This window comes from Mollisia scopiformis (assembly GCF_001500285.1).
Source record: "Mollisia scopiformis unplaced genomic scaffold LY89scaffold_23, whole genome shotgun sequence".
NCBI classification, from domain to species: domain Eukaryota; kingdom Fungi; phylum Ascomycota; class Leotiomycetes; order Helotiales; family Mollisiaceae; genus Mollisia; species Mollisia scopiformis.
The window spans coordinates 850038-875110 of record NW_017263603.1 but is presented as its reverse complement, the minus strand read 5'-3'; the positions used below and the strand labels follow the sequence as shown (position 1 = coordinate 875110).

The following is a 25073-nucleotide window of genomic DNA, read 5'->3' as shown; positions in this document are numbered from 1 at the left end:
AGTCACTCACGGGCGTTGTTCGTTGTGAAGACTGCTTTTTTGCGAATAGAGTTACCCTTGAAAAGAGGTCTAAGATACCTTCAGAGACATGGACTCTATGGCGTTCTCAAATCAGGCTATCCGGCTTATCATATATCAGAATTTCTTGCAGCTAAAGCACGCCGGCTCGACGGACAATACGCTCGAGCCTTTGGTGGCTGAAATCTCGTGCAATGAAGAAAATCTTGGAATCATCTGAGCTTCACGTGCCCGGAATCACGCCGAATACCTAAGTTGTGTAACTCGACTAGGCCACCGCTGAGGCTATCTCCAACGAGTGATTTTCGTGCCTTTCATTGACAACAGGGACCTGGACGATGCTTTTGTCAAACAGCGGTGTGGTGGCAGCTTTCGGAAAGTACCCGCGAAGAACCGATTTGCTGCCAATCCTTCATCGGCTTGGATCTCTATCACTTCTCACATCTTGAGGCTTCCATGCCTTCTGTTAGCGGGAGGACAAAAATCTGAACCTTGACAGACATTGCTTCTTCTCCGGACAAGCGAATTCGGGAGCAGCTTCAGACAGCAACGGTTGTGCAGAAGAGGACAAGCACCGATCCGATCCAGGCCCGGCATCGACCAGCACGGCAGCCGTAAATTTTGTGTCGCGGAAGAGGCGCCGGGGCCAGCAAAGATTTCATGCTTGGGAGCACCAAGATCCAACAAAGTAGCACACATGTGGAAAAGCGTGGGCCGGCGACCTTGGGCGACTACTTCATGGGGCTATCTGTGTCGAAATATGCACGAAGGCGAGCCACAGGCCATTCAATTGCTTGCTCTATTCTGCTAACCAGTCTTCACCCTCATCTCATGTTCGGTGAAGTGAGGCGACGAGAGGCTTCTTGCTGTCACGCTTTGAAGCCGGGCGAGGTTGTTGAAGAGCACAATCATCAGTGCGTCGGTAGCCCTGTCGATGTGAGCGCCACAAGATAAATGCGTGATGCGTTATTGATCGCTCCGCGGATCAGAGTATATGCAGCACCAGGCCTAGCAAATGGTGTCTCATGCAAATGCTGCTTCCCGTCAACGATGACCCTCGAGAAGCATTAGCGTCTCTGGGTGATTGACATTTTGATCCCTTTTCCGATAAATCTGGGACGGGAATTTGTTCTCATGGCGACAGGACCTCCTTCTGTGTTGTAAGTCCAGGAGCTGCTGCTCGGGCGGTGGTCACTGGGGAGGAGAGAAGAAGAGTGTCCGTGGCTGCATTGGACATGTCAACAATATATTGAAGTAGAGAGCCGGCTGGGCTAGGCTCTCGCTGAGTCAATCTTGATACGGTTGCGGGCGATCTGAGTGTGGAGAGAGATGGCGTCAGGACGGTCTTTCGTGCCCGACCTGAAACACTTTACTGTGTTGCAAGCTGCAGGCAAGAACAGGACCCTTGACAGGGAGGCGAATAATCCCCAATAAATGTTCTGTTTCGAGGCAGATGTCGATGCAAGCCGGTGCGAGCAATCAAGATCAAGGAGCCTAGCACCTGGCAGAGACACCGAGCACGATGAGCAGCAGCATTTTGCCCCGGTCGAGGCGCACTGCAGTTCCGCGCGGGCTTCCTATTTGCTGAGTGCGGCGCTGGATTCTGGAACCTGCCGTCCGGCGTGAGGCATTGGGATTGGTATTGTGGGTAAATTGGATTCCTGGCGCGCAAAGGAGTAGATTGATGATAATTAGTTGGCATTCCAACAAAATGGGGGTACCATAGAAATGGGGAACAGAGAAGGGAGAGGAGAGGAGAGGAAATATGGTGGTGAATCGTGAATGTTAGTGAACGGCCCTGTCAACTTCATAGGGCTTAGTGAAAAAAGGGGCAAGGAGGCGACTTTTATTTAGAGGAGCCAGCCAGTCTACTACAGTCCAGTCCGTGCCAGTAGCAAGTACCGGCTCCAGCGTAGCAGCGCATCTATCAGCCCGTAGCGTACTGCAATTGCATGCGACCAGACGTCTCAGGGAGAGCGAAAGGAGAAGGTTGTCGAGAGTTTAGTCAGTCAGTCAGTGAGACTTGGGGTCGCTTTCACCCCTCTTACGGCGTCAAGCTATTTTCAGGAACAGGTGATGACTTACTTGGCTTTTACTATCTAAGAAACTGAGGACGGTGGCCACAACTGTTGGACTCTGCGCGCGGTCATGATCATATCGGCCAGTTCACATCGGCTGTTTCTCTCATCACTATATTGCTTGGTATAGAAAGAGGTAGTAGGTAGGTACCTGCACACAATGATCTAGCTCTCCTCTGTCTCTATTATTAATTATTGTCCTTGTTCCTGCACGGAATGGTCTTTACTCCTGCCACTACTCGCACTACTACACTTGTCAGAACGCTTTGGCGTCGTGTTCGACCTCCAGTAGGCTTGAACCTCCCCTTCGGCGTCCGTTTAGAGTGTTGCACCATCCCCAGCCGGAGCCCCTGTCAAACCTCTCGCTCTGGTTTAGTTTGCCCTCCCCCAGTCCTCCCTCACCAGTCCTGAGAGAGAAAATGGCCCAGAGCAATTCAAGCCACCACGGAAACTGAACTTAACTCTGCTTAACTACGACTTCTTGTATCACAGCCTTCTTCCCCCATACAGTCAAGACGATGCAGATGATTTCATGACCTACGGCTACCACGACCACCACGACCACCACCACTCCAACTCCACCTCGCACGCTTCCTAGGATCTGCTGTCTCTACTCTGTCCACCTCTGTGTTACTGTCCCTTCGCTCGTTTCTGGAGGAATTCTGCTGCTCCAGATCTGGATTCCCCCGACCCGCAAAAAGTTGCGTTCCTGGTCTCCTCCTCCCACCTCCCTTGCGTCCCAGCCAATTTCGACGACTCACCTCCTCACCCAGATGTGGTAGAGCGACTCGATCATCCAAAGACACCCCGTCCCTCAAAGGAACCCCCAAATCACCACCGCCAGCAGTGACTTCTTCTGATCTGGCTACTTCAGTGTGCGGGTGCCTACACTTCAGCAAAAGCGCGCGTTGCATATGACAAACGAAGGGGGTTGTGTCGCGCGACCTTTTCTTGCCCTACCTCCAGCCCGTCAACTACTCTCTCCTCCCTCCACATCCCTCCCTCGATGCTCGACACTTCTTGAACTGTGCCTTTCCTCCTCGATACCTTCTTTGTAAATGAGCCCTTCAGCATAGTCGTCCATTACATACTCGAGCATCCCCTACTCTGGTGAGTGAGAATCAGAAGAACTTTCAGCTCCTTCCAACATCCCAGGCTGGCCGATCAGCCTTACCACATACATGCTGACATCTGCCATCCGCCGTAGTACCATAGCGATCTACAACCTGTCAAATAAAGTAGAGGAGAATATTCTTTGCGTACAACTCTCCATCGCCGCATATACCGGTACATCCAGAAACACAGCCCCTCCTTCAACTGAGACCCTTCACATACGGACCGAGAAACCTACGCGGACGGCTCCATGTCTTCTGCCACCACAAATCGGCCATCAGGCGCCATGACGAGTGCAGTGAGTAGCATACTCTGACATCAAGGGGGAATTTCGCGGTGCTGACAGGTTACAATAGGCACGGTCGACTCGATTCCCAGAGTTTGGTGCTGCTACTGGCAGACATAACAGCGACTCTTCACAATCCTCCACACTTGGCCAAACGTTCGGCAATGGTGGTTCATGGCAGCCATCAAGTAATATATGGAGTAGCAGTACGATTGGCAGCGGATTTTCTAATTCAAAGAGAGATGCATCGCGGTCTCGGGGTACGTTGGCACATGTGAATGGTGCTTGGTCAGACACTGACATCCGAGTAGTAGCAGGCAACGACGATTTCCCTGATGGGCCCAGCGGTTCACGAGCGCTGGCAGAGTCTGGTTCAGAAGCAGATCCATGGGTTGCACGCGCAAATGGTCCATGGAATCCTCCCGATACCACATCCCCTACATTACAGTCTCACAGTGGAAGCACCTCTCCATCACATACACGAAACAGCATCCCCAACGTCACACCGCAGACGCTCTTAGAGATACAAAATCACCCTTACCAACAACCGCGTCCAGCGATCGGCCCTGCCAGTAGTTATGGGAGGACAAAGAGCGGTTTAGACCCTTCCTCAGGCAGTTTCAAATTCTCTCGGAAGCCTTCATTTGCATACAACGATGACAAGGAGAACTCTGCTCAATACATGTCTAATGCAGATAACTATGACATCGACATTCCCTCTAGATATCTCGGAATTAGCGGTACCTCCAGGGATGGAAGTATGCCACCATCGAGAGCATCTGAATCAGGTTTCAATGGTGGAAACATGGCATTCACGAACGGTCAGCCATTTGGATCTATTGGGAATCACACTCCAAACAGCTCTATCCATTCCCAAAGACCTTCATTCTCAGGACCATCCACCTCGTTTCAATCACAGACCAACGGCTCAAGGTATGAAATGTCTCAAAACGAAACCGATTTGAGCGAGAGGTTTGCGGGGATTGGTCTCGGCCGCGAAACGGAAAATACCAGCTCGCCTCAGGTAAACAACAATTCCGGCTCATCGTACTCTCCGAATCATCCAGGTTTTGCCCAGCAGAACTATCCGTTCACTAGCAGCTCGGGAATGTGGGGTGATGGGCAAAAGGCGTTCAACAACTTCGAGACCTATTCGAGCCAGCCTTTTGCCGAACAAGCCTATTTCAACAAGCCAACCCGTTTCACAGAAAGGGGCTCGGTCTCACCAGGAGGTAGCGAATATCGTCGAGGTCTTAATAGTCCGAAGTACTACTCTGCTGCCGGAACACCACCATCTGGGTCAGACCAGATCTATCGACCAAGTTCGAGAGGACCAAGAGCTCCTCAAGGACAGAACGAGCTGGACCGGAGACTGCAAAACATCCATTTCGCGCAGCAACAAGCTCAGGCTTATATGTATGCAAGTCCTTTCCAAGGACAATACCCCTCGCATCCTTATGACTATCCTCCACCCGGAACTTTCAGACCAGGAACCGTCCCCTATGGCTATCCCATGCCCATGACTTCGTATCCCCCTGCTCAAACAATCCCAACTCGACCGGCCAAGGACCAAGATGTTGGCGTTGGAGTGAGGAGCGTCTTGCTGGAAGAGTTTCGCTCAAATTCAAAATCCAACAAGCGTTATGAGCTCAAAGATATATATAATCATGTAGTTGAGTTCAGCGGAGATCAGCATGGTTCGCGATTCATCCAGCAAAAGCTTGAGACTGCCAACAGCGATGAGAAAGAGCAATTGTTCCGCGAGATCCAGCCAAATGCTCTTCAGCTAATGACTGATGTCTTTGGCAATTATGTCATTCAGAAACTATTCGAGCATGGCAATCAGGTCCAGAAGCGAGTACTAGCTGAGCAGATGAAGAATCATGTGATGGAATTGTCCATGCAAATGTATGGATGCCGTGTGGTGCAAAAGGTCAGTGGCGAGAGCATATCTGTATGGCATCTGCTAACTTATTTTTAGGCCTTGGAACATGTCTTAGCTGATCAGCAAGCGGAACTCGTCGAAGAGCTCCAAGCCGACGTGCTTAAGTGTGTCAAGGACCAGAATGGGAATCATGTGGTGCAGAAGGCTATCGAGCGCGTTCCAACTGAGCACATCCAATTCGTCATCGAAGCTTTCAGAGGTCAAGTTCACGTTCTGGCAACTCATCCATATGGATGCAGAGTCATTCAACGAATCTTAGAGTACTGCAAACCCCACGACCAAGCCGCCGTTCTCGAAGAGCTTCACCAATGCGCATCCATGCTCATCACTGATCAATATGGCAACTACGTTACCCAGCACGTCATCCAACATGGAAAGCCAGAAGACCGAGCCAAGATCATCAAAATCATCACGGGCCAGCTCTTGACACTTTCAAAGCATAAATTTGCGTCAAATGTGGTTGAGAAAAGCATTCAATTCGGCACCGACGAGCAGAGACGTGCTATTGTGGCGCAGTTGACAGCTCTACACAGTGACAGCACGAGTCCTCTGCAACTGATGATGAAAGATCAGTATGGCAATTATGTCATCCGTAAGTTTCACCAGTCTTGCTTCCATCTGATCTTCCTTCCGTCCAAAGCTGACTTTCATCCAGAAAAACTTCTCGGCCAACTCAAGGGATCAGAGCGAGATGCATTTGTCGAGGAGATGAAACCCCAACTTCTAATGCTCAAGAAGTATAATTACGGCAAGCAGATCGCAGCTATCGAAAAGCTGATCTTCAACGGCACTCCTGCATATAATATTACTCCTTCATCCGTCATGCCAAGCAACCACACGATGCCGATCGAGATCAGTTCCAGTGCACCAACCCCGATGCTTACCAATGGCCAGAACAGTCCTCAGAGCAGCAGCCTTCCCAGCACAAATGTGAGCACCATAGACGACGCACCAGATAACAGCAAACCCCTCGAAATCGACGGCAAGCCCTGCCCCGAAGTCGTCATCAACGGCATTTAGACACCTTCTCCACATCCAGCAACAATCTCCTTACACGCACAAAGAATCAAAACATTATCATCATTATCATTGGCAGGCGCGTCGGCTCGGTCGGTCTTTTTCGGGTTTTGGCTAGGGATGCACAACAGGAAACGGGCTCTCAAAAGTGAAGATTTATTTAACCCTAATGGCCAGCTTCTTGTTTCTCTTCTGGTCTGTCTGCGAAGCACAACTATTCTCTCTATTTACATTTTTTGTGTTCTATGGGGGGATCTCTTTTCGGGTCCACATGTCTTACTCCCTTGAAACAAACGGTTACTGTTTTCTGTATGGAACGGTTCTTTTTATTCTTATTTTTTCTCGAACGAGCTTCTTGCTTGCTTTAGTATGGATATTGATTGATTGCTATGAATATGTCGCTACGAGTATCTGGTACGTGGAACTTGAGGATATGGGACAAACTTATTTATTTTGGGGGCTTTTGCATGCATGCATCTTTTGAAATCGGGAGTGGAAAGACAGAAGGATTGGGCGTCCTTGTTTTGTTTGTTTTCCGGTCGACTTTTTTTGCAGGCGTGTTCAGTGTGCGTTTTGTTTCATGTTGTTTTGTTGTCTTTTCACTCCTTACAACATCCATATTGGGCGGAGCAGCAGGAATGGAGTAATACCTTGCTTGGCTTGGCGCGTTGCGTTGTGTGTGAGGTGGGAGGGAGTTCTTTGGGTTGTTTATTCTTGAAAGGGCAGAAAATATGGAGGGATGGGAAGGGAAGGGAAGGCAAGGAAGGCAAGGAAGTAGATTCGTGGCATAGGATACAACATTATGGGTGCAAAGGCAATAAGCAATGGGACGAGAAGAAACATAGAATGTGTGTTTTATGGGTTTAGCAGACAGACAGAATTGGCTTGTCGCTCAATAAAATGCATTTGAGATCTTCAATTTTTGTTCACCAAAGTCACTCCACAAGTGTATTTATAGAATGTTAGGCTGAATAGTGTTGGTACAGAAGCTTTTACTTAGTCTTCGGCTTTCCAATTATCTTGCTATTCCTGTCTTTGTAGAATTGGAGTCCTTTCCTCAAACATTGTTCTCAACCTTGTCGTCCCGAGGCTTTTCTGTATAAGAACTCATTCTCCAGATACTTTCTAAGCGCTGGTGAACATCTTTCTCTGTGTTTATCGAGATATTGAGCCTGTTTCTCAGCCGTGACAAGTTCATCGTCGGGAATGTTGAAAAAGCGCTTGAAGACACGCTCGATGCGATCGAACCGGCAAAAGCAATCAGCCACAGACTGAAGAATGCTTTCCTCGGATACATCCCCGAGTCCGTGTGGCAGCCAAAAGCCGAAGTTGCTCAGGCCGAGGCTAGTAGCTGCACGTTCGGATTTGTTGCAAACGAAAGATATTTTTCCTACAGCTTTTTTCATTCTTTCCCAAGCTTTTTCATCAACCTTTCCAAGATACCCTGAAATCTCGATGGTTCCAAATAGACTTTGGATGTCTGTGCAGCCGCGAACAATCATCGCTGACAGCCAGTCCACTGCCTCGTAGACGAACTCAAAATCCCAGATCGCGTAAGGTAACTTATCTGTGGGGCCAAGGTCAAGGTTTCTCTCCCTCTCGATAGCTCGGAATGTCGACAATAGTCGATTGACTTCGCAGCAAGCCTCGCTGGTGGTATTCAATTCGATTGGTGTGCGAAGGTTGTCTAACGTGATGAATGATCGCTGGACGAGGACCACAAATATATCCAAGAGGGTTGACTGTATTCGGGCACGATAGTATAGACTCATAAGCAACTGCCGAATGTGTTTATCGTTCTTCGCCGGGTATCTCTCCCAGATGTGTACGTCGATGCCATTTTCTTCATTGCACTTTGAGACCTCGTCATGCAAAAGTTTCAAAGCTTCTTCCCTCTGAGCATCACCAATAGGCGAGGGTGTGATAGAAATCTTTTCGAAGGTCTTGAAGAAATCTTCGTTTTCCGAAGGCCATTCGATCCGTCTCCGCCTGGCTGTCGTCTCGCGATTGTAACAAACATCGATTCTGTCACGGGAAATGAGATCCTCAACCCTCATTTCCAGAAGATCTTGGCTGCTGGAGAAGAACTGCGGATCTTGTGATTCGGACACGGGTGTCATAAGCCGGTTCATGTTGGCCCGAATATACTTCTCGTGTTCTTGGACAGTGGAGATCTGTGGCCTTCCTTCTCCGTAAATAATTGACTCGTTAACCCTCAGTTCACCTTGTAATTGAGACCCTACTGCGACATCCCCGCTCGTGACCTGCCATGCAGCCGAACCAGATCTGAACACCCAAGCCGAAGACAGGGAACCGTCTTAACTATATAAACATCGCTGTCAGCATCAATGTTAAGCAATCAACAAAAGACAGATCTACCTTAAGCAAGAGCAATACAGCTGACCCGAACCCAGACCTCCCAAGCTCAAATCCTCCAACTCGACAAGGACATCCGAGACCAAGGAAACAAACATAATTTTTTCCCACCGAATCCAACAACACCTCTCAACATAGGGCACCAAACCACATCGCAGTCCCAATTTTTACTTCCGTAAGCCTTAAGGTAGACTAGAATTCAGTCGATAAATTCTTATTCGAGGTGGCAAATGGACCGTGGGGTTCGTGGTTGCCAGATCGTTTCTTCGGTAGCGGAAAGTGCTTCGAGGGAAGGGGCGGGTAGTTGTGAGTTGACGCTAAATGGTCTATACCTCAGCTTTACATATAAGTGTTAACAGTCTACAAGACTTGACATTGACAGACTATTAAGGACCAGTACGGTGGCTGACTTTAAGCTCTCAAAGCTATACAGACAATATTAAGTGTTCCATGTGCAAATGTCAAGTCAGACATTAAGGGATTTCGCTAATCAGAGCAGATCATTGGTATGAAGCAAGATGACCAGAACCATCGTCTGGGATCAATGAAGGAAATGAACTTTTTGAAGTGAAGTATAGAAAAGCAGCATGGCTTACTTCTCCGAGAGACAGTTATGCCAAGCTCAACCCCCATCGCCATGAGTGGGAGAACTCAGAATCCGTTCAGACTTTCCGGATTGTGTTCTGCAATACCCCAGATTGACGCCTTCAAAGACACTTGTTCTAATTCCAAGCTATCAAGTTCGGTAGCACAATTATGCGATGTGCAACAAAGTTGGCATTTGGCTTCACCAGGGGACGTCTGATCATGAAAAAGGTAGAAATCATGAGTTGCGACGTGCAACGAGAAATCCGCATGTATGCTTCGATTTGAATCATTTGTAGAGAAAGAGAGAAAACCCAAAGAAAAAGGATCATACTTGATCTTCCAGTTCGCTATTTCGAGCTACCTTCGGATGACGAGAACCAAATCGATAGTATCCTCTTGATGTTCTCATCCACCTGAGGGGTCTGTCATGAGAAATACACGATACAAAAAAGAACACGATGCTTAGGCCGAGCTACGCTTCGGTATTGCTTCCCTGATACTTACTACCACCTTCGCCCAACCGAGATGAATCTCCAAACCAGAAACTTAAGTCGGAGATAGTGTAACCGAGCTCCAAAACTACCCAGTATACACTTACTGGAGCCAAAGACCCTTCCTGCATCGGTAGCTCTCGGCCAACAAAGAATTCAACTTAATCTACACCAAACCACCCACTCGGAACAAAGCCAAAACCCCAACCTCCCTACCCTATCCTATCTAAACTTTCCTTCCAGTCTACTGTACCTTTCACGTACCTACCAAGATCTCCCTCACACACATCCAAGATTAAAGAAGAAAGGAGAGAAGGAGGGAAAATTGCCCAAAACAGACAATACAACAACACAACACGGGTCGGATAGACGGATAGCATGCCTGGTCAAGGCGCGCAATATACCAGAAACTCGCAGATGACGCAGCTCGCAAATGAAGCACGCAAGAGGAGAGGGCAGGAAAAGAAATCTGGTACCGAGCTTTTTTTCGATGAAATCTCGCAAGCCTAGGTCCCGTCCCTGGATCTGGTATTGAGATGGGATGATTTCTTAACGATCTTGGTTGTTACTGTAATGGATGGGGGGAGGGGGGTTGTAAGCGAGGCAGGAGGATAGGATAGGAAACTAGGGAAACTTTAATCGGGAGAAAATGAAACTTTAGCTCGAGGGAGGTCTGCATTGTACGTAGATCAGGATGAGGAACTTCCTTCTTTCCTACTTGGGAATATTTCTGCGCGAGGTTTTGATAGGTAGAGATGTATGAATAGCAGGCAGGCAAAAGTTGTAATCCAATTCTCAGGACAAACGTCACAATAATGGATGGCGCGATGAAAGTCCCGACGGCAGCAGCTTCCATGCGGTTGGTGTGTGACACCTTGTCCAGCTGTGAGACGTGGGACAACTTCCCCGGGGTGCTGGGAAGAGAAGTTTGAACCTTTGATGATGATGTGTCGACGCCGACCCTTGAGCATAGCATAGAGTTTTGGAGATCACCGACCAAGGGTTCACAAACTCTTTTTTATTTTTATTGAAGAGTTTCTGAGTTTTCTGAGCTGAACTTGAAGCGAAACGCTAGAGTGGATGCACGCCACAGTCAAGGTAGAACGCGAGCAATTATGCTTTTGAATGTACGTGATAGAGAAAGTTTATACTTTGCAAAAGAAATTTGGGAGGTACATATACATGATGTTATCAAGATCTAGACTTCTAGATGCTCGTGGAATTCCCGTATTCAGGATTTTTGATTTCTCAGGGGCTGATTAGACTCGAGCTCGAATCAATCCAGACCACCCGAAGAATGGCAATGCATGCAAGCAGGAAGAGGACAAAGCAAAATGTGTGGTACGTCACGATACATTTATGGAGTACAGCACACATTGTAGGTAACACGTCCATCTTTCACTACCTACGTGAAGGAAGGCGCCTTCCTGAGTCAACACTACTTTTCATCCGACATCTCGCCTTGTGCCTGGTAGAAACACGTTGAGGTTGTCTGTCACTCAACTTAGAGACATCGCCATAGCTTTGTGCTCACTACAACAGAAAGACACCACTAGGCATTCTTCACACGTGCGGCCTCGTGTTAGGTGGGAGGATGGTAGTAGTAGTAGTATCATGTTCCGTGTTCCGTGTTCCTGCATCTGCAGTGGCCGTGCTAGATGTCGTCGCTCCACTTCATCCTCAGAAAACATCGCTCTTGGACCTTCCAGCTCGTAGGTCTTGTTACTTACTGTACAGCCCCGTTTTTGAGTTCAATTGCAGGGCTTTCTTCATGGTCGGAGAGTGAGATCCGAGAAAGTATGTTCAGACGCACGTATGGAGCTCAAACCCTGCTTCCTTTAGACCGTGTTGCAAGTGGAGAATGGAAATCCTTGAAGAAGCATGTTGAGGATCAAATCAGGTCATCACTGGAAAGAATCTGACGAGTCTGAGCCTCGAGTCGAGTCTTCCAAAACAGTTCGGTGCTACACGGCAATGGCCACAGGGTGGAAATAATGCGGATGCTCTGCGGATGCTGCACCTGAGTCGTTCTTCTGAGGGGTAAAGTAACCTCCAGTTTTAGAAAAGTCGTCGTCCACTTGTCTCCGAACGCCACAGTCCGCTCGATAGACTATAGATTGGATCAAGTAGTTGTAAGTTTCGGTGCCGATTGGGTGGTATTGGAGCACGGACTTGGTTCATGCTGGGTGGGTGGTGATCAAAATTGCGTGCGGTGCGTGCTTCCAGAGCCAGGATGTGAAAAGCTTCAGCAGAGATTTTGTGCAACCTAGCACACACACATCACATCTCTTTCTCGACTGTTTCCACCTTTGGGGTGGCTGCAGATCTTCCCCAGAAGAGGAGCTTGCGGTTTCAAGAAAAGACACGAAGAGCGGGATAGGGTCCCGTCGAGCTGAGAATCATGGTATGAAGCGATGAATGATGTTGCGCAGTAGCAGCAATAATACTGCAATAATACCGCAATGCAATGGATTTGGGACGGTGATTGAGATTGTGCCCCCCAGCGATCCAAGGGGAGTCTTTGGAATTCCCAAATCGCATCAATCAATAGCGACGTTCCGTCACCCAGCAGCTAAACAGCCAAGCAGCCAGCGAGCGGGATGGCTGGGTCCCCCATCCGTGGAAAGTGGAAAGAGGGGTTGATGGCTCGTAATGGCCTCGGCATCTATTGCGGTTCCTGATCTAAAAAAGAGCGAGAGATGAGCCGGTCGAGGATGTCGCGCATCAGTGTCAGAATATCTCCGCGGGCTCGTCGTCGACCGGACTCGCGATGGGCATTGGTATCTTGGGAGTAGTGGGGGAGGGATGGATGGGAGATCTGCTCCCCTAGTGTTTCTGGTCTGGCTGAGCTGCTGAGTTCATTACGATAGGGTTTTTGGCGGAAGCGTGTGCAACCAAGATCTTTCAACGCAGTTCCCTGAAGCTGGGAAGAATCCAGTTCGTGTGGTGGGCTGCAGCTGGCCAGCATGGATGTGGTGTGAACAGAGATAGCATATCTTGCATGTCGTATCTATCGTCCTATCTAAGTTTGATCTCGTTTGGGTCCCTTGTTTTGGGCCGTCCATCTCCAGGTGTATATGTATAGATGGGAATGGGCAGTGAGACTGGCTGACCATTGACGGTCTGATTGTCTGATTGATGGATAGACTGGAACAGAGTCGTAATACTGTGGGGAGAGTAAATTTGTGCTGCAACCTTGCTCGCTGCATCTCACAAAGGCTTCCTAGCAACGTCGGCACGGCTAGCCCGGTCTTTTTCCATCACCACACCAAGCCAAACCACTCAGGGATGCAGGACAAGAATATAAGGATACCCTGTCGATTCTAAACTTTAAATCTTAGCTTTGTGCTCTGCCAGCGATGTCACACTGCGAAGGGAGACGGATTATCTCGGCTCAGAGGCGTGGGCGTCAAAAAAAGCGGCCACGGCTTGCCCTCTTAGGGTAGCTGTTCCCAGGTGCTGCCATGCTGGCTTGAAACTAACATTGAGAACTTAGCCTGGCGAATAAGAATTTTGGGCGTAGAAGTAGCAGGTACGTAGATACCTCCGCAGAGTTATTGTTCAGTAATCATCGTCTTCACGCCGCACGTGTAATGTGATAGTGGATTGTGGACGACGTCAAATGATCAAGGGGGGCTGAGTTCGTTTGATATTGAATTTGCCATTCTCGGAAGCGACGATACCAGAGATTGTCAGTTTTGATGATTGGAGATTGCCGTGTGTGCTGCTGGCCACTGACCACTGCCAAATCCATCCATTTCTTGCGAGGTTTTTACGTACGATCTGGTGGCGTCGAGTCCTCGGCCCGTCTCTATCGTAACCCCTGTGGAGATCAAGAGGAGATTTCTCTCAAAATTTGCGTCTCAGAAATCTGGGGCAAAGAGGCCAATCTTACATGTGCTGCTCTGGGGGCTGAATGATTGGCGTCTTGACCAAGCGAGCATCACCTCGTTTCCTTCCTGGCTTCAGGGGTGCTGTGGATTTTTAATTGCTCCTTGTGGGGAGTACGTAGACTTCTTCTGAGTGCTCTGGGCCAGGATCGGGGACGAGGAGAAGACCTCCTGCTACATGAACATAGAGATCGCTGATCTGTAAAACTATTCTGTTCCATACTCTTCTCCTCTCCTGCGAATGTGCTTGTTATGACTCGTGCTTATTCGCCGTATGTATGTGACTTGGCAGCAAAAGCAACGTATCGTCGTGCATCCTGTGGCTCCAATTCGGATCGCCTCTAAAAAAGACCCAACCTTGATCCCCTGCTTTGGCGCTGTTTTCTCGTCGCACAGCACATGGCATTTCCAGCAGCTGAAGATGGGATTCTTCTTAGTGAAAAACTTGGCCACGGCCTTAGAGGCCCGGAGCATGTCACTTAACAGGCCTGCTAATGTTCCCATACCGTTTCTTCGGGTGCTACTGCGATGCTGCGGGAGCGTCGATTTTAGTGTTTCGCTCCCACCATCTCCAAGATCTCACTACTACGATATGTCGTCTTAGCCATCGACCTAACTTTAACGAAAGATGGAGGAGCAACAGCTAGAGCAATTTACTTTGTATCGAAGCGAAGACAACTTCAACGACATCTCGTGAAAGGATGAATCTGTTCTTCGATTGTTTGCGCGCAACACTGCGGTAGCTGTCTTCCAGATTCTCCCACTCTTGCTTGTGCGAACCCGTGCTGCCGTCGAAAAAGCAACAGAAAATCAGAAGGACCGCTTTCGAGCAGAGAGACCCTTGTGCACGACATCTCCCGTTTTCCTCGTTTCTCGTAAATGCCCTTGGCCTTCCCGAAGATGCATATGTGCCGAGAGAGATGGGCGGTCAAGAGGCCTATTCGAGTGTATCTCGCGACAGAAATGATCAGCTCATCGCATTGTGCTGACCCCCGAGGAAACTATCAATCTCGCATATCACAAATGTGAGTGGCTGGTCGGCTGTTGCGGAAGGGACAGAACAAACAGTCTTTTACCGCCTGATCCTTCACATCTGGAAGAGGTGAGCAATCTGAGGATCCATGGTACAGCAGTGGGGGCTGGGACGAATTGTTGCAGAGGACGCGGCCCAAAGACTTCTTCGGATTGGATTCTCCCAGCCACAGGCCATAACGCTGCTGTTCTCGGCATCCTCCAAAGCAATTATCATTCTGCTTGGAGCGGCAGAAGCAAGTTCAGCTGACCAAAGAGGCAAAAGGGTCCGAAGCAACTCTGAATACTCGCACCAATCAGTGGAAACGTGCCCGCCACACGCAGATGGAAGCTTTCGTAGCTCGTTCTAGAAGGCTTCTGAGCGCGAAGAAGAAATCTGGTCTTGCAGTAGTCGACTCCAAGCTCGCGGCATCGCGGAGGAACAAGCATTGGCTAAAATGCCACCGACGTCGTGGGTTCAGCGATGTCATCCAGGCTGGGAATGGTAATACTGCTGTACTTTAGACAAGTGTACAATGGTACGAGTTCACATGTCGTTTGGACATGTGGCGAGCAGGCAGCCGCCACGCCTTTGATGTCAAGTCATTCGGGTGGATAGGTGCATCGAGAGTATCTCGAGGCGGTCAAAGCCGTCTTGGAATAATCTTCTTTCAATTCTCCGGAAACTCGGATTCCGCTCTATTGTTATGGTTACCGATCCCAAAGCGGTTTAGATCACCATCGATGTCCTTCTCCTCCGAGTAGTCTCTGGTCTCCTTCGCTGAGCTCGGCTGACAACTCATCTCATCTTCCCAACATCCCAACCCCTCACTGCTTCACACAGAAAGAAAAGAAAACTCGCCGAATAGAGTTCTGCTCCCTGAAATTTTGAGGTTCTCGACCGGGCCAGGAAAGTCAGAACTCTTGCCCGCACCCAATTGATGCAGGGAGCAGAGCATGCCCATGCAGCATCTCGTCATGATATTGTGACAGGAAGTGCAGGCATCTGTTTGGAGCAGCCAGCGATCGGAAGAAGAAGGTCTTGCGGCCTCGGTAAGCAAAATGATTCAGAGCATTTTATTTTTACTATATTTCATATTCATTTCCAGCGTCGCCTTCCGCTTCCCTGTCAGAGAACAAACGATGCTCGTGACCTTGATGGACAAGTCATGACTCTGCACTCTGCATCGTCGTCCAAAGGGTGGAGAGCGTGAGACGAATGAGAGAAGTGGTAATCCTCGTGGGGAGAAATTTTTCGCAGGACACGAGTCGTTGTGGACATCAACTTTTCCCTGTTTCCTGCGAGTGAGGACAGCCACTGGCACTGCAGCGCGTCTCAACGCTCAATCAAGCAGCTCGGCAAACAAGTGAAATGTGCGAACCCTGGCTGTGGTTGTGCTGCCTTCGAGGATGGATGAATGGACGGCCTGCAGCAAGAAGCAAGCCACCGCCCACTGACGTTGTCGTCAACCTCGTTCCCACTGTGAATCTGAGGGTCGCAACCATGGAGTGTCCCTTCGTGGTCTTCCTAGCACTCCTGTAAGCACGCATGTTCAGGGTTTCTGCGTATTCCCAGCCCGAAGCATTTTCACTAGAACACGATTTCCTTCCTTCGAACGATTCTACGGCCGATTTCAACACATTAGTGTGCGGCCAGACTTTATTCCAGATACCCGCCTTCCCTTACCTCGATTCCGCTTCGAGCACAGCCACTGGTATTCTGTCCCAAGACTTGGCTCATGGTGCGCTCACAAGGAGACGGCATCGTCCCCAGCGTCGTGCAAAATACTACTGTATTGAATAGTAGTGTTGACATCTCTCAGCCTGCCCCATAGTACTTGCCCACTCACGTACTTACTTGGAAGCCGTGCGGTCTGAAACGAAGCGCGCGATTAGAGACGCCCTCGTTCTTTTCTTTGTTGGACTACTGTACTCGTACTCACTCACCTGTCTCCCACCAAATCTTAGCCTTCCCGCCCATCTGGGTCGCCTACACAAGCGTCCCCTCTCCAGGTCCATCAACGCGATCGCGCCCAACGTCCTTGGACCTGGCCTGCACCTCTGCTCCGGGGCACATCTCCGTTGTTGATATTGAATTGAATTTATGTGACCTGGAATCTTTGGGGCGTCAAGATACTCACACAGTACACACGCAGAGACACGGCACAGCATACAGCAAGACCTCGCCGTCGCCCCAGTGCCAGCGTCGGCAGTGAAGTTTTGGTGTGGTCGTGATTTGCGTTGGTCTTAGTCTTAGGGCTTGCCAAGGATCTCTTCCGGTCTCTCGGACGCTCAGTGCAGCCAACAGCACTAGTCAGCAATTCAGTTAGCCTCCCTTTTCAATTACTTTTCGTCTTCGATACCATCATCATTGTCACCACGACTCCACGCGACGTCGACGTCTGGTCCATCTGCGTCCTTGACCCTTTCATCTAGAGGAAATTGGGACCCCCTCGCCTTGACTGCATTCCCCACGCTCGACTTGCACTGAATTCGCCCGAAATTCAGGTTTTGTGGCCCGACGGCACCATATGAGATTACGGCGTCTGCTAGAAAAAAAGCAACTCGACGCTGGTACATCCAAGAAAGATTGCAGCGTGACTGACGCTTGTTCCATCCTGAGGTCCAACACTCCTTGTCGTCGAAGTGTAGTCTAGACAGCCAGTGGCCGATCTAGTGGCTATCTGATCGCGCGAGTCGAGAAAAGTAGTTATCAGATCTTCGACTAGACAGCTTCTTGCAGTCGAAAGAGACGTCGAGACAGATCTCCCGTCACGCGAACTCCCACTACAACGACGAGCCAGAACGAAACCCGCGCCGACACCACACCACCGACCGTGCATCTCGGAGCACACGTTCCAAATAAACATTAGACGGACAGCAGACAAAGGCAACACCTGCAGCGCTTATATCGAGAAGGAGGCAACATCAGACGGTAGTTTCGAACGGTTCCACGTTAGTCGCGTCGAAGCTCCTCTCCCACCATCATACACAAACATCAACAAACCCCCCTTTTCCCAAGAATTTCCAGCATCCTCTGGCCAGAGGATAGATCTGCGAGCATCTTTACACACCTTCCCAATCGATCAGTGCGGAATAAATCCCTCCTTCGCCACGATTTGCCTCGACAGCAACAGCTTCCGAGTATTTGAGATAATTTTGAGTTTGGAACTATCCGTTTTCCACATCGTGTTCGGTCACCAGGTTCTAGACCCTCATCTTACCTCATCATCGATATCTGCAGAGTGCAGTTCATACAAGGTCCCTTTGTGCCGAAATCGCGTACCAGCAACATCTGCATCTCCTAAAGAACGCTAGGCGATAAACCTGGCCTTTCATCTCGAAGGCAGTCGAGATATTTGCTGGGTTTGGGCAAGATCAGCTATTGGGGGAAAGGTTAGAAAGCCAAGCAGAACGTGACGTCGAGTTCTCACTGGCTTATTTCATCGGCCCAAGATACTTCACTTGAGGCGTGTAACACCGTTGGTTGGAGACATCTCGAGCTACCTCGCTAGTCTCGTGTGGCTCGATTATCTCTACTCTCTAGCAGCAACTGTGCATCACATCGCCTGGACCGCATTGGGACTGGCCGGCATCATCTTGACGTAGATCTTCCACCGGACTCGCTGGGACCCTGTTAGACACTCGCTGGCCACGCACTACTGGAAGATCCTCACGCATCACTGGATCGGCAGCTCCTGGTCTTCTGGCAGGGCAAGAACATCTCATCTCCAGCAGCGGCAGCCCAGGTGTTGTGCGTAGTGAGTGAGTGAGTAGTTTGTGTGGTGGCATCAAGCGTGTGTCGCCGACCAGAAGCTTCAACGACCTGGTACAGCAGTCCCCAGATTTTCCGGTAGACTCAGATTGAGGTCTCCACCACATCATTGTGGATTGTTGCAGATTGACCGAAGCACAGCTGCTTCTTCAACGTTGAGCGTAACTTGTGTGGTTCGCAGAGAAGGACGGCAACACAGATCCCCCATCCCAGCAGCAGGAGAAGAAGGATCGGACTTTCCATCTTCCATATCCATCCCCTGCATAGCAGTGCATATCATCGGTACCCACATCATCGTCCCTTCACCCCAGCAGCAGCAGCACCAGAGAGAGCCAAGCATCAGCAGCAGACTTTCTAGCCCTCCATCAGCGTGGCCTGTCCCTGCTCTTCTCCTCTCTCTGCCCTACCCTGCCCTGCTCTGTGCCCTGCCCTGCTGCACCCACTCCCACCGACCGCCTTCTCAGCGTCCCCACTCTCGTGATTCCATTGCTCCATCGACTAGCATCTGGCCTCCCTCGAGTCCTTAGCCCGTCATCGCGTATTTGCCGCTATCCGTCTTTGGGCGCGGGTCTTGGCACGAGCTGGAAATTCGGTGGCCCGCCGTTCTAGTATTTCTTTGAGCCCAGCCCCGAGCCAGTTAGCCCCATTACGCTGTTCTTGCATCAGCCAGAACGCCACGCCACACTACACCTCAAGTCGACTAACGTTTGCTGCAAGCTGCTTCGACGCTTCCAGACAAGCGCTGAAGATTTCCGTCTCAAAAGTCCCCACGGCCCTTCAGGTTAATCCCCTCTCGGTCACACTCTCCTCCTTCCTCCAAACACTTTCTGACTTTTGTGGGCGTAGCTTTATTGCTTAGCCTGCGCTGTTCGAAAGAGGTTTGGTTTGGACGCGCCGGTCATCCTCAGCGTACGGTACAGACGACACAGACAATTGCAGCTGTGGTTGCGAGCAGAGTGGAAGTGTCATTGCAAACGGCCCTGCGATCACTCCATTTCGTAATCCCTCGAATTTTCTGTGTGTTGTGCGGTCATTGACCAGTATTGTGCGGAATCGGGTTGTGTGTGTGTGCAGGTGTGGAAAGTCGCCTCTCAAAAACGTCCCCCACCGCTCAGAAATTTCAGACTTTCGACTTCGACTTTTATTTTCCCATTCGCGGTCACCATTCTGACAGTTCGTTCGCCTTTTGTTTCCGTCTCCTACCTGCCTCGCACATCTGCACCTTCCTTGGACTACATCGAACTTGGACTTGGACTTGGACCTGACCTGCAGCGCACCTGCCTTCGAAAACCACGCCGCGGGTCCCTTCATCTGGTTGCCGCAAACTAAGACAAATATCCTTGCGACTCTAAAAATTTCCCATCTCCAGCGCCGGTGGCTTCGTTGCAATCACCCGATCGAGTTTGAGAAGAAGCGTGCTATTCTTCTCGTCTTCACGCCGCAAGCTTCGATCGCCTTGCGCACGCACACGTCGAGAAGAGACGCCAGCCCCGAATAGCATAAGTTTTTGTATCGGCACGCAACAACTCGATCCCAAGCGCAACGGTACCTGTCACCCCAATCCACCTCCTCCCACATACCAATACCTCCAGAAGTACCTCTGCACGAGCGCAACCCACACCCATTTCCCATCTCCCTCGGTGCCGCGACAGTAGTAGCGCGGTATACTCAAGTAGGCTAGCCACCTGCTTCCTCCAAACTCCGGAGCCGTAGTATGTCCTTGGTCTCATCCCAGCATCATCTCTTCAACTCCAACTCATTACTTTCAAGCACCGAAGTCGAACTCCACGACAACACCCCCGACAATACTGAAGCTACATTGAGTACGCTTCTCGGGGCCTTCGCAGATACTCAGCATCCTTCTATGGACAGGAGTGTCACCGAGTACACGCAGTCAGGTATTCATTCACCATATTCTCACGCGTTCAACGACGCTCAATCTGAAGAAACCACCGCAGATCACGCGTCTGCTGCGCAATACACTCCTCAACAGGACGTGCGAAACAACAACTACTCGACTTCTGCCACCCCGACTTCCGAGTACGGTGTTTATCCTGCTTCGGCGCGCTCAGGTTCTTTCCCAGAACATATTCAACGCCAGTACCATCCAGCCAGCAACCATAGTGGTAGCAGCGGAGGTATGGCTCAACCAACAAGTCCGTCAATGCCTTTGCAAGATGGTCGCCCAAACCATCCATCAAACATCAAGTCTGACCAGGATGTACCTATAGATCCCTCAATTGCTACCTCCAGCCCGACCTATCCTGCCCACGGCGGCGGTCAATACTCGCCCTACCCTCCTCAACAGGACATGCAACACGGCTATCCTTCCCATGCCGGCGGCGCCATGTATGCCCAACCTCGACCCGACTGGTCTGGCTACGCCGGTCAACCTCAACATGCCATGCAGCACGGATACCCAGTCACCGGCGCACAAACCCCAACTTCTGCAGCTCCTGCTGGCGCGCGTCCAGGTCAAGTAAGCTTTCCCCCAGTCCATTCACCTGCTATAAATTCGACCTCAGGGGAGGATGCGGAGAGTTCTGACGCGCTTTCGAGCGCGAATCCTCACCCCGCTCCACCACTAGGCCCAATTCCTCATCCCTATGCGCCTTTTTCACACGATCCGCCAAATCTGCAGCATCCCACATACCTAGGGGTTCATCCACACTATGGGGCTCCCCAGTATCAATGGGCTGATCCCCAGCATCTGAATCTTGCCATGAGATTGCCTGATGGGTCTTTGGTAGGAAGCGCGTCAATTCCAGAGATCGTCTCGAGAAGTTTCGGGCACCGATCTCGAGGAAGCAAGCAAAATTTTGTCTCTTTCGAGGAGCAGCTAATTGTTAACAGCATCCTCTTTCGCAGGTCTACTCCTTCGTCCCAATCCCTGGTGCTCAACAACACAAGCGACCCCGCCGACGATATGAAGAAATCGAGCGTATGTACAAGTGCGGATGGCAAGGCTGTGAGAAGGCTTATGGTACCCTTAACCACCTGAACGCCCACGTTACTATGCAGTCTCACGGCTCAAAGCGTACTCCCGAGGGTAAGCTTTCCGTTCTCTTTTCATTATTTCAATCGCAACTTTCATATTAAATGGAATAACTCGCGACACATCGTGCGCGCAGGTCGTAAGAATTGAATCGTAGTGGGGTTGCATTATTTTCTTTGTTCTCAATTGCACTTGCAAATTGCCCGGTGATCCTGGTTGATTAGCTGCGAAATGCGGGATGATTTTCGTTGGCGTCAAGCTAGATCTATCTCGGACTGGGGATAACCTCATCGAATCTGGGGCTAGCATGGGTCTACCAAACTTTCGGGAATCTTTGTGTAACGCGAGCCACGCTAACACAATATCGTGCATAGAATTCAAGGAAATCCGAAAGGAGTGGAAGGCTCGCAAGAAGGAGGAGGAGAACCAACGCAAGGCAGATGAAGAGCGTGCGCGTGCTGCTGCTGTCCCTGCCGATGGTCAAGGAGAGAATGCTCCACCTGGTGGTTATCCACAGCCCGGTCGCTCTGTCCAATTGCCACCGATCGGCTACCAACCCGGCGCCCAAGTCCCTGGTCAATACCAAGCTCCTCCTGCTGGTAGTGTTCAACAGCTCCAGGAGTATGGCAGCAATCACTTGCAGTACGGAGGCTACCCAGCTTCGCCATACGGTGCACCGAACCAACAACACATGTATAGCCAACGTCATTACACCCTCGCCTCCGTCCCTTCATTGACTTTCTGCTAACATGGTGAACAGATAACGGTGGTCCCCCTCAAAAGTATGAGCAGCATTAGATCTGGAGCTCCTCTCCGTTGTCGACACCTCTCGCGAATTGTCAAAAGCCTTTGGTCACCTCGGACCCTGCGGAGGATAGCCTGATTACCTAATAATTCTCTCGGATCGCACACACTTGTATCATATGGGCTGTTGACTGCATTGATTCGGTGTCTTCTCACATGAATTTCCTCGATTCTTAGACGTCCTTTCGATCCGGTTCGGCAACGAAAACGATTTGCATGGCTTAATGAAACTTTCCGCTTTCTCTCTTTTGTCCACGGTCAATGGGAGGTGGTTGGTTGCATTATGTGGCTTTTCTACGGCGTCGCTCAGGACTTTTTCTCTACTCGGGTCTGTCTTCACGATTGACGAGCTGGGGTGTCGACTGTGTTTGGGCTTGGGGATGCATAGCATTTGGGTTTCAGAGGGCTTTCAGGTCTTCTTCGAAAATCTTTTTGTGTGCATAAGATCGGGCTTCTTTCTTTTCCGACAAACCGAGAAAGTTTGTGTTTTCGCCCAGAATACATTAGTGGACTGGTCTTTCGTTTTTTCCTTGTGGTTGTGTTTCTTTTTCGCGTGCAAAATTCATCTGGCTGCATACACGAGGGTCACATTACTCATGAACGGGAAAGAAATGGAGAATTCTCGGGTGTGCGTGGACTGGTATTGGCAGCGTTGGCTTTGTCTTTACAAGGCTCCGTGTAAGCAGAGAGCAGAAGAATCATACAAATAGTGCGTCTTCAACTTTTTTGGGCAACTTCGCTGTGATGTGATGTTCGTGGTGAGACGATGATCGTGATTAAGAATGTTGTTTAGCTGCTCTCCACTTCGAATACCGCCTACTTAACCAACACTCAAACTATGAACAAGCAGAAAGACGGTCTCGTTTATCCCGGTTCTGTAAGCAGGTGAGCCGGTTCCATCTAGTTCTATCTTCCTAGGTTGGTGGGTTGATGGTGAGACTGCTTCTTTCTTTAGACTCGGAGGTGCTGTCTTGCTGTGGTTTAGATTGTCTTGGCATGCGGAGCGCGCCGTTGGTTAGTTAGGGCAGATGTTGGAGGAGTGGAGTGGGTTATTCTTTCGAACTACTGTATAGAAAGGTTTGCTTGTAGAGCAGGTTGTTCGTGGAGCATCTAGATACTACTTGGTGTTGAATCACACTTTTATGTTGGAATCATTTCTTTCTTTCCTTCTTTCTTTTTTTTTTTGTTGCTATTAATTCGTTTTCTATTCCATTCTTTGATTTTTCTTTCTTTTTTATATGATCGTGATATCTACATAGACCGACTCTAAAGGAGGGAGAAATGCCAATCCAACCAAAATACATCCCATTACTAGCAGCCATCGCTTTGTTACTTATTAGCGGGGTTCTAATAGAGCGGAGAAGGGAGAGGAGGGTGAAGGAAGAGAAGAGGGGTGAGATGGATGAGTCGTGCTGAGGTGTGGGATTTAGTTGGACGGGGATTGGGATAGGTTGAGGGAGATGATGTCCAAGAGCATGGGTTGGAGGATGGATGAATGGGTTTGATAGCAAAGGCAATGAAAACACATCACCAAGCAAACGGATAGTATGAGTCTACCAAAAGGAGTTAAAAAAGAACTAGAAGCAATCAAACAACACATCAAGACTCAAACCCAGCCCGCCAGCCAGTAATGACGAATCCCTTTGTCCTACGTAGCAAACAACATCCATCCCAATTTATACATTAGTCCCAGTTTCCGTTAGGTTAGATCCACAATCCCAAACCTCAAAATGCAAAACTTAGTCCCGTTCTTAGCGATCTTTATCATTTCAGCTGTGCTGCTACTCGGCCTTCTTGTGTGGGGGTGTGTTCATTATGAGAAGAAGCGGGAGAGGCAGAGGGAGGAGAGGAGGGAGAGACGGAGGATTTTGAGGCAAATGGGGCGGAGGTGAGGAGGTGGAGTCGGGGGTTGGAGGAGGGGTTTGTTGTGAGTATGGAAGCTTTAGTGAGGGGAGGTTGGGAGGTTGGGTTGGGTGTGAGGATGGAGGATGAATGGTTGAGATGGGGTTTATGGGGAGGTTGTTCGAAGTGAGGTTACGGATTGCTTGCAGGAGAGGAGCAAGGAAATGGGAGATGCGAGTAAGAGTGAGAAGATGGATTACTAGGCAAAGTGGCAAGGAGATAGAAGCTGGACTGTATGGATTTTGATTCAATGAGAAGACGAACAGAGTTTGTTTGAGGGAGGAAATGGAGAGATATGCGAAGAGTTTATGTATATTTGATCCTACTGCTGATCCCTTGGCGAAATTAAACAGCCAGAGATTTCGAGGAAATCCTTGAACATGGTGGTTTTGATCACTTCTATCATCAGCGCAATTTGCGCATATGGCGATGACTGCGCATATTGCGGACAGCTCAGAACATGGATATTTCGAGGATCATTCTGCGTTGCATTCAAGCATGACATTGTCTGCTGGAGTATATTCTGAATGAAGATGAGTCCATGGCAATGTCCGACCATTGATGAATAATTTTCCATCATTCATGATTCTCGAGTATCCTGGTTAGAGGAGACAACCGAGGGAGAGGGTAGTCGTACCGTTGCGATAATACCAATTCTGACAACTTATGATGAATAGTGAATAGAAAAAAGTGCAACAGCAATAACAACTTGACACTCACATCATTCCAGGAAAACGTCAAAAATGTAACCAGCGAGGAAGATTAAATTCAACACTATCTCATA

General features: G+C 49.6%; 6 protein-coding genes across 6 annotated transcripts; 4 read left to right on the top strand and 2 right to left on the bottom strand.

Moving 5' to 3' along the window:
• Positions 1-3186: 3186 nt before the first annotated feature.
• Positions 3187-6694, top strand: LY89DRAFT_231539 (ARM repeat-containing protein). Its single transcript, XM_018206038.1, has 6 exons — positions 3187-3206; positions 3304-3507; positions 3566-3755; positions 3807-5428; positions 5477-6032; positions 6096-6694. The coding sequence occupies exons 2-6, from the start codon at positions 3460-3462 to the stop codon at positions 6458-6460; spliced, it is 2781 nt and encodes a 926-aa protein (XP_018066101.1). The 5' UTR covers positions 3187-3206; positions 3304-3459; the 3' UTR covers positions 6461-6694.
• Positions 6695-7426, top strand: LY89DRAFT_231540 (uncharacterized protein). Its single transcript, XM_018206039.1, has one exon. The coding sequence runs from the start codon at positions 6929-6931 to the stop codon at positions 7322-7324; it is 396 nt and encodes a 131-aa protein (XP_018066100.1). The 5' UTR covers positions 6695-6928; the 3' UTR covers positions 7325-7426.
• A 101-nt stretch (positions 7427-7527) lies between these two features.
• LY89DRAFT_786614 (uncharacterized protein) lies at positions 7528-8749 on the bottom strand (the record flags this gene model as incomplete). Its single annotated transcript, XM_018223002.1, has 1 exon — positions 7528-8749. The coding sequence occupies exon 1, from the start codon at positions 8587-8589 to the stop codon at positions 7528-7530; it is 1062 nt and encodes a 353-aa protein (XP_018066099.1). The 5' UTR covers positions 8590-8749.
• A 2256-nt stretch (positions 8750-11005) lies between these two features.
• LY89DRAFT_231544 (uncharacterized protein) lies at positions 11006-11484 on the top strand. The gene has a single exon (XM_018206040.1). It carries the CDS (start codon positions 11123-11125, stop codon positions 11396-11398), a length of 276 nt encoding a protein of 91 aa, XP_018066098.1. The 5' UTR covers positions 11006-11122; the 3' UTR covers positions 11399-11484.
• Positions 11485-16803: 5319 nt separating this feature from the next.
• Positions 16804-17656, bottom strand: LY89DRAFT_674304 (uncharacterized protein; the record flags this gene model as incomplete). The annotated part of the gene is made up of 4 exons (XM_018213431.1): positions 16804-16931; positions 16966-17123; positions 17161-17384; positions 17420-17656. 4 exons carry the CDS (start codon positions 17654-17656, stop codon positions 16804-16806), a joined length of 747 nt encoding a protein of 248 aa, XP_018066097.1.
• A 2646-nt stretch (positions 17657-20302) lies between these two features.
• On the top strand, positions 20303-22331 carry LY89DRAFT_594393 (uncharacterized protein; the record flags this gene model as incomplete). The annotated part of the gene is made up of 3 exons (XM_018209800.1): positions 20303-21067; positions 21457-21637; positions 21958-22331. The coding sequence occupies 3 exons, from the start codon at positions 20303-20305 to the stop codon at positions 22329-22331; spliced, it is 1320 nt and encodes a 439-aa protein (XP_018066096.1).
• Between the last annotated feature and the right edge of the window lie 2742 nt (positions 22332-25073).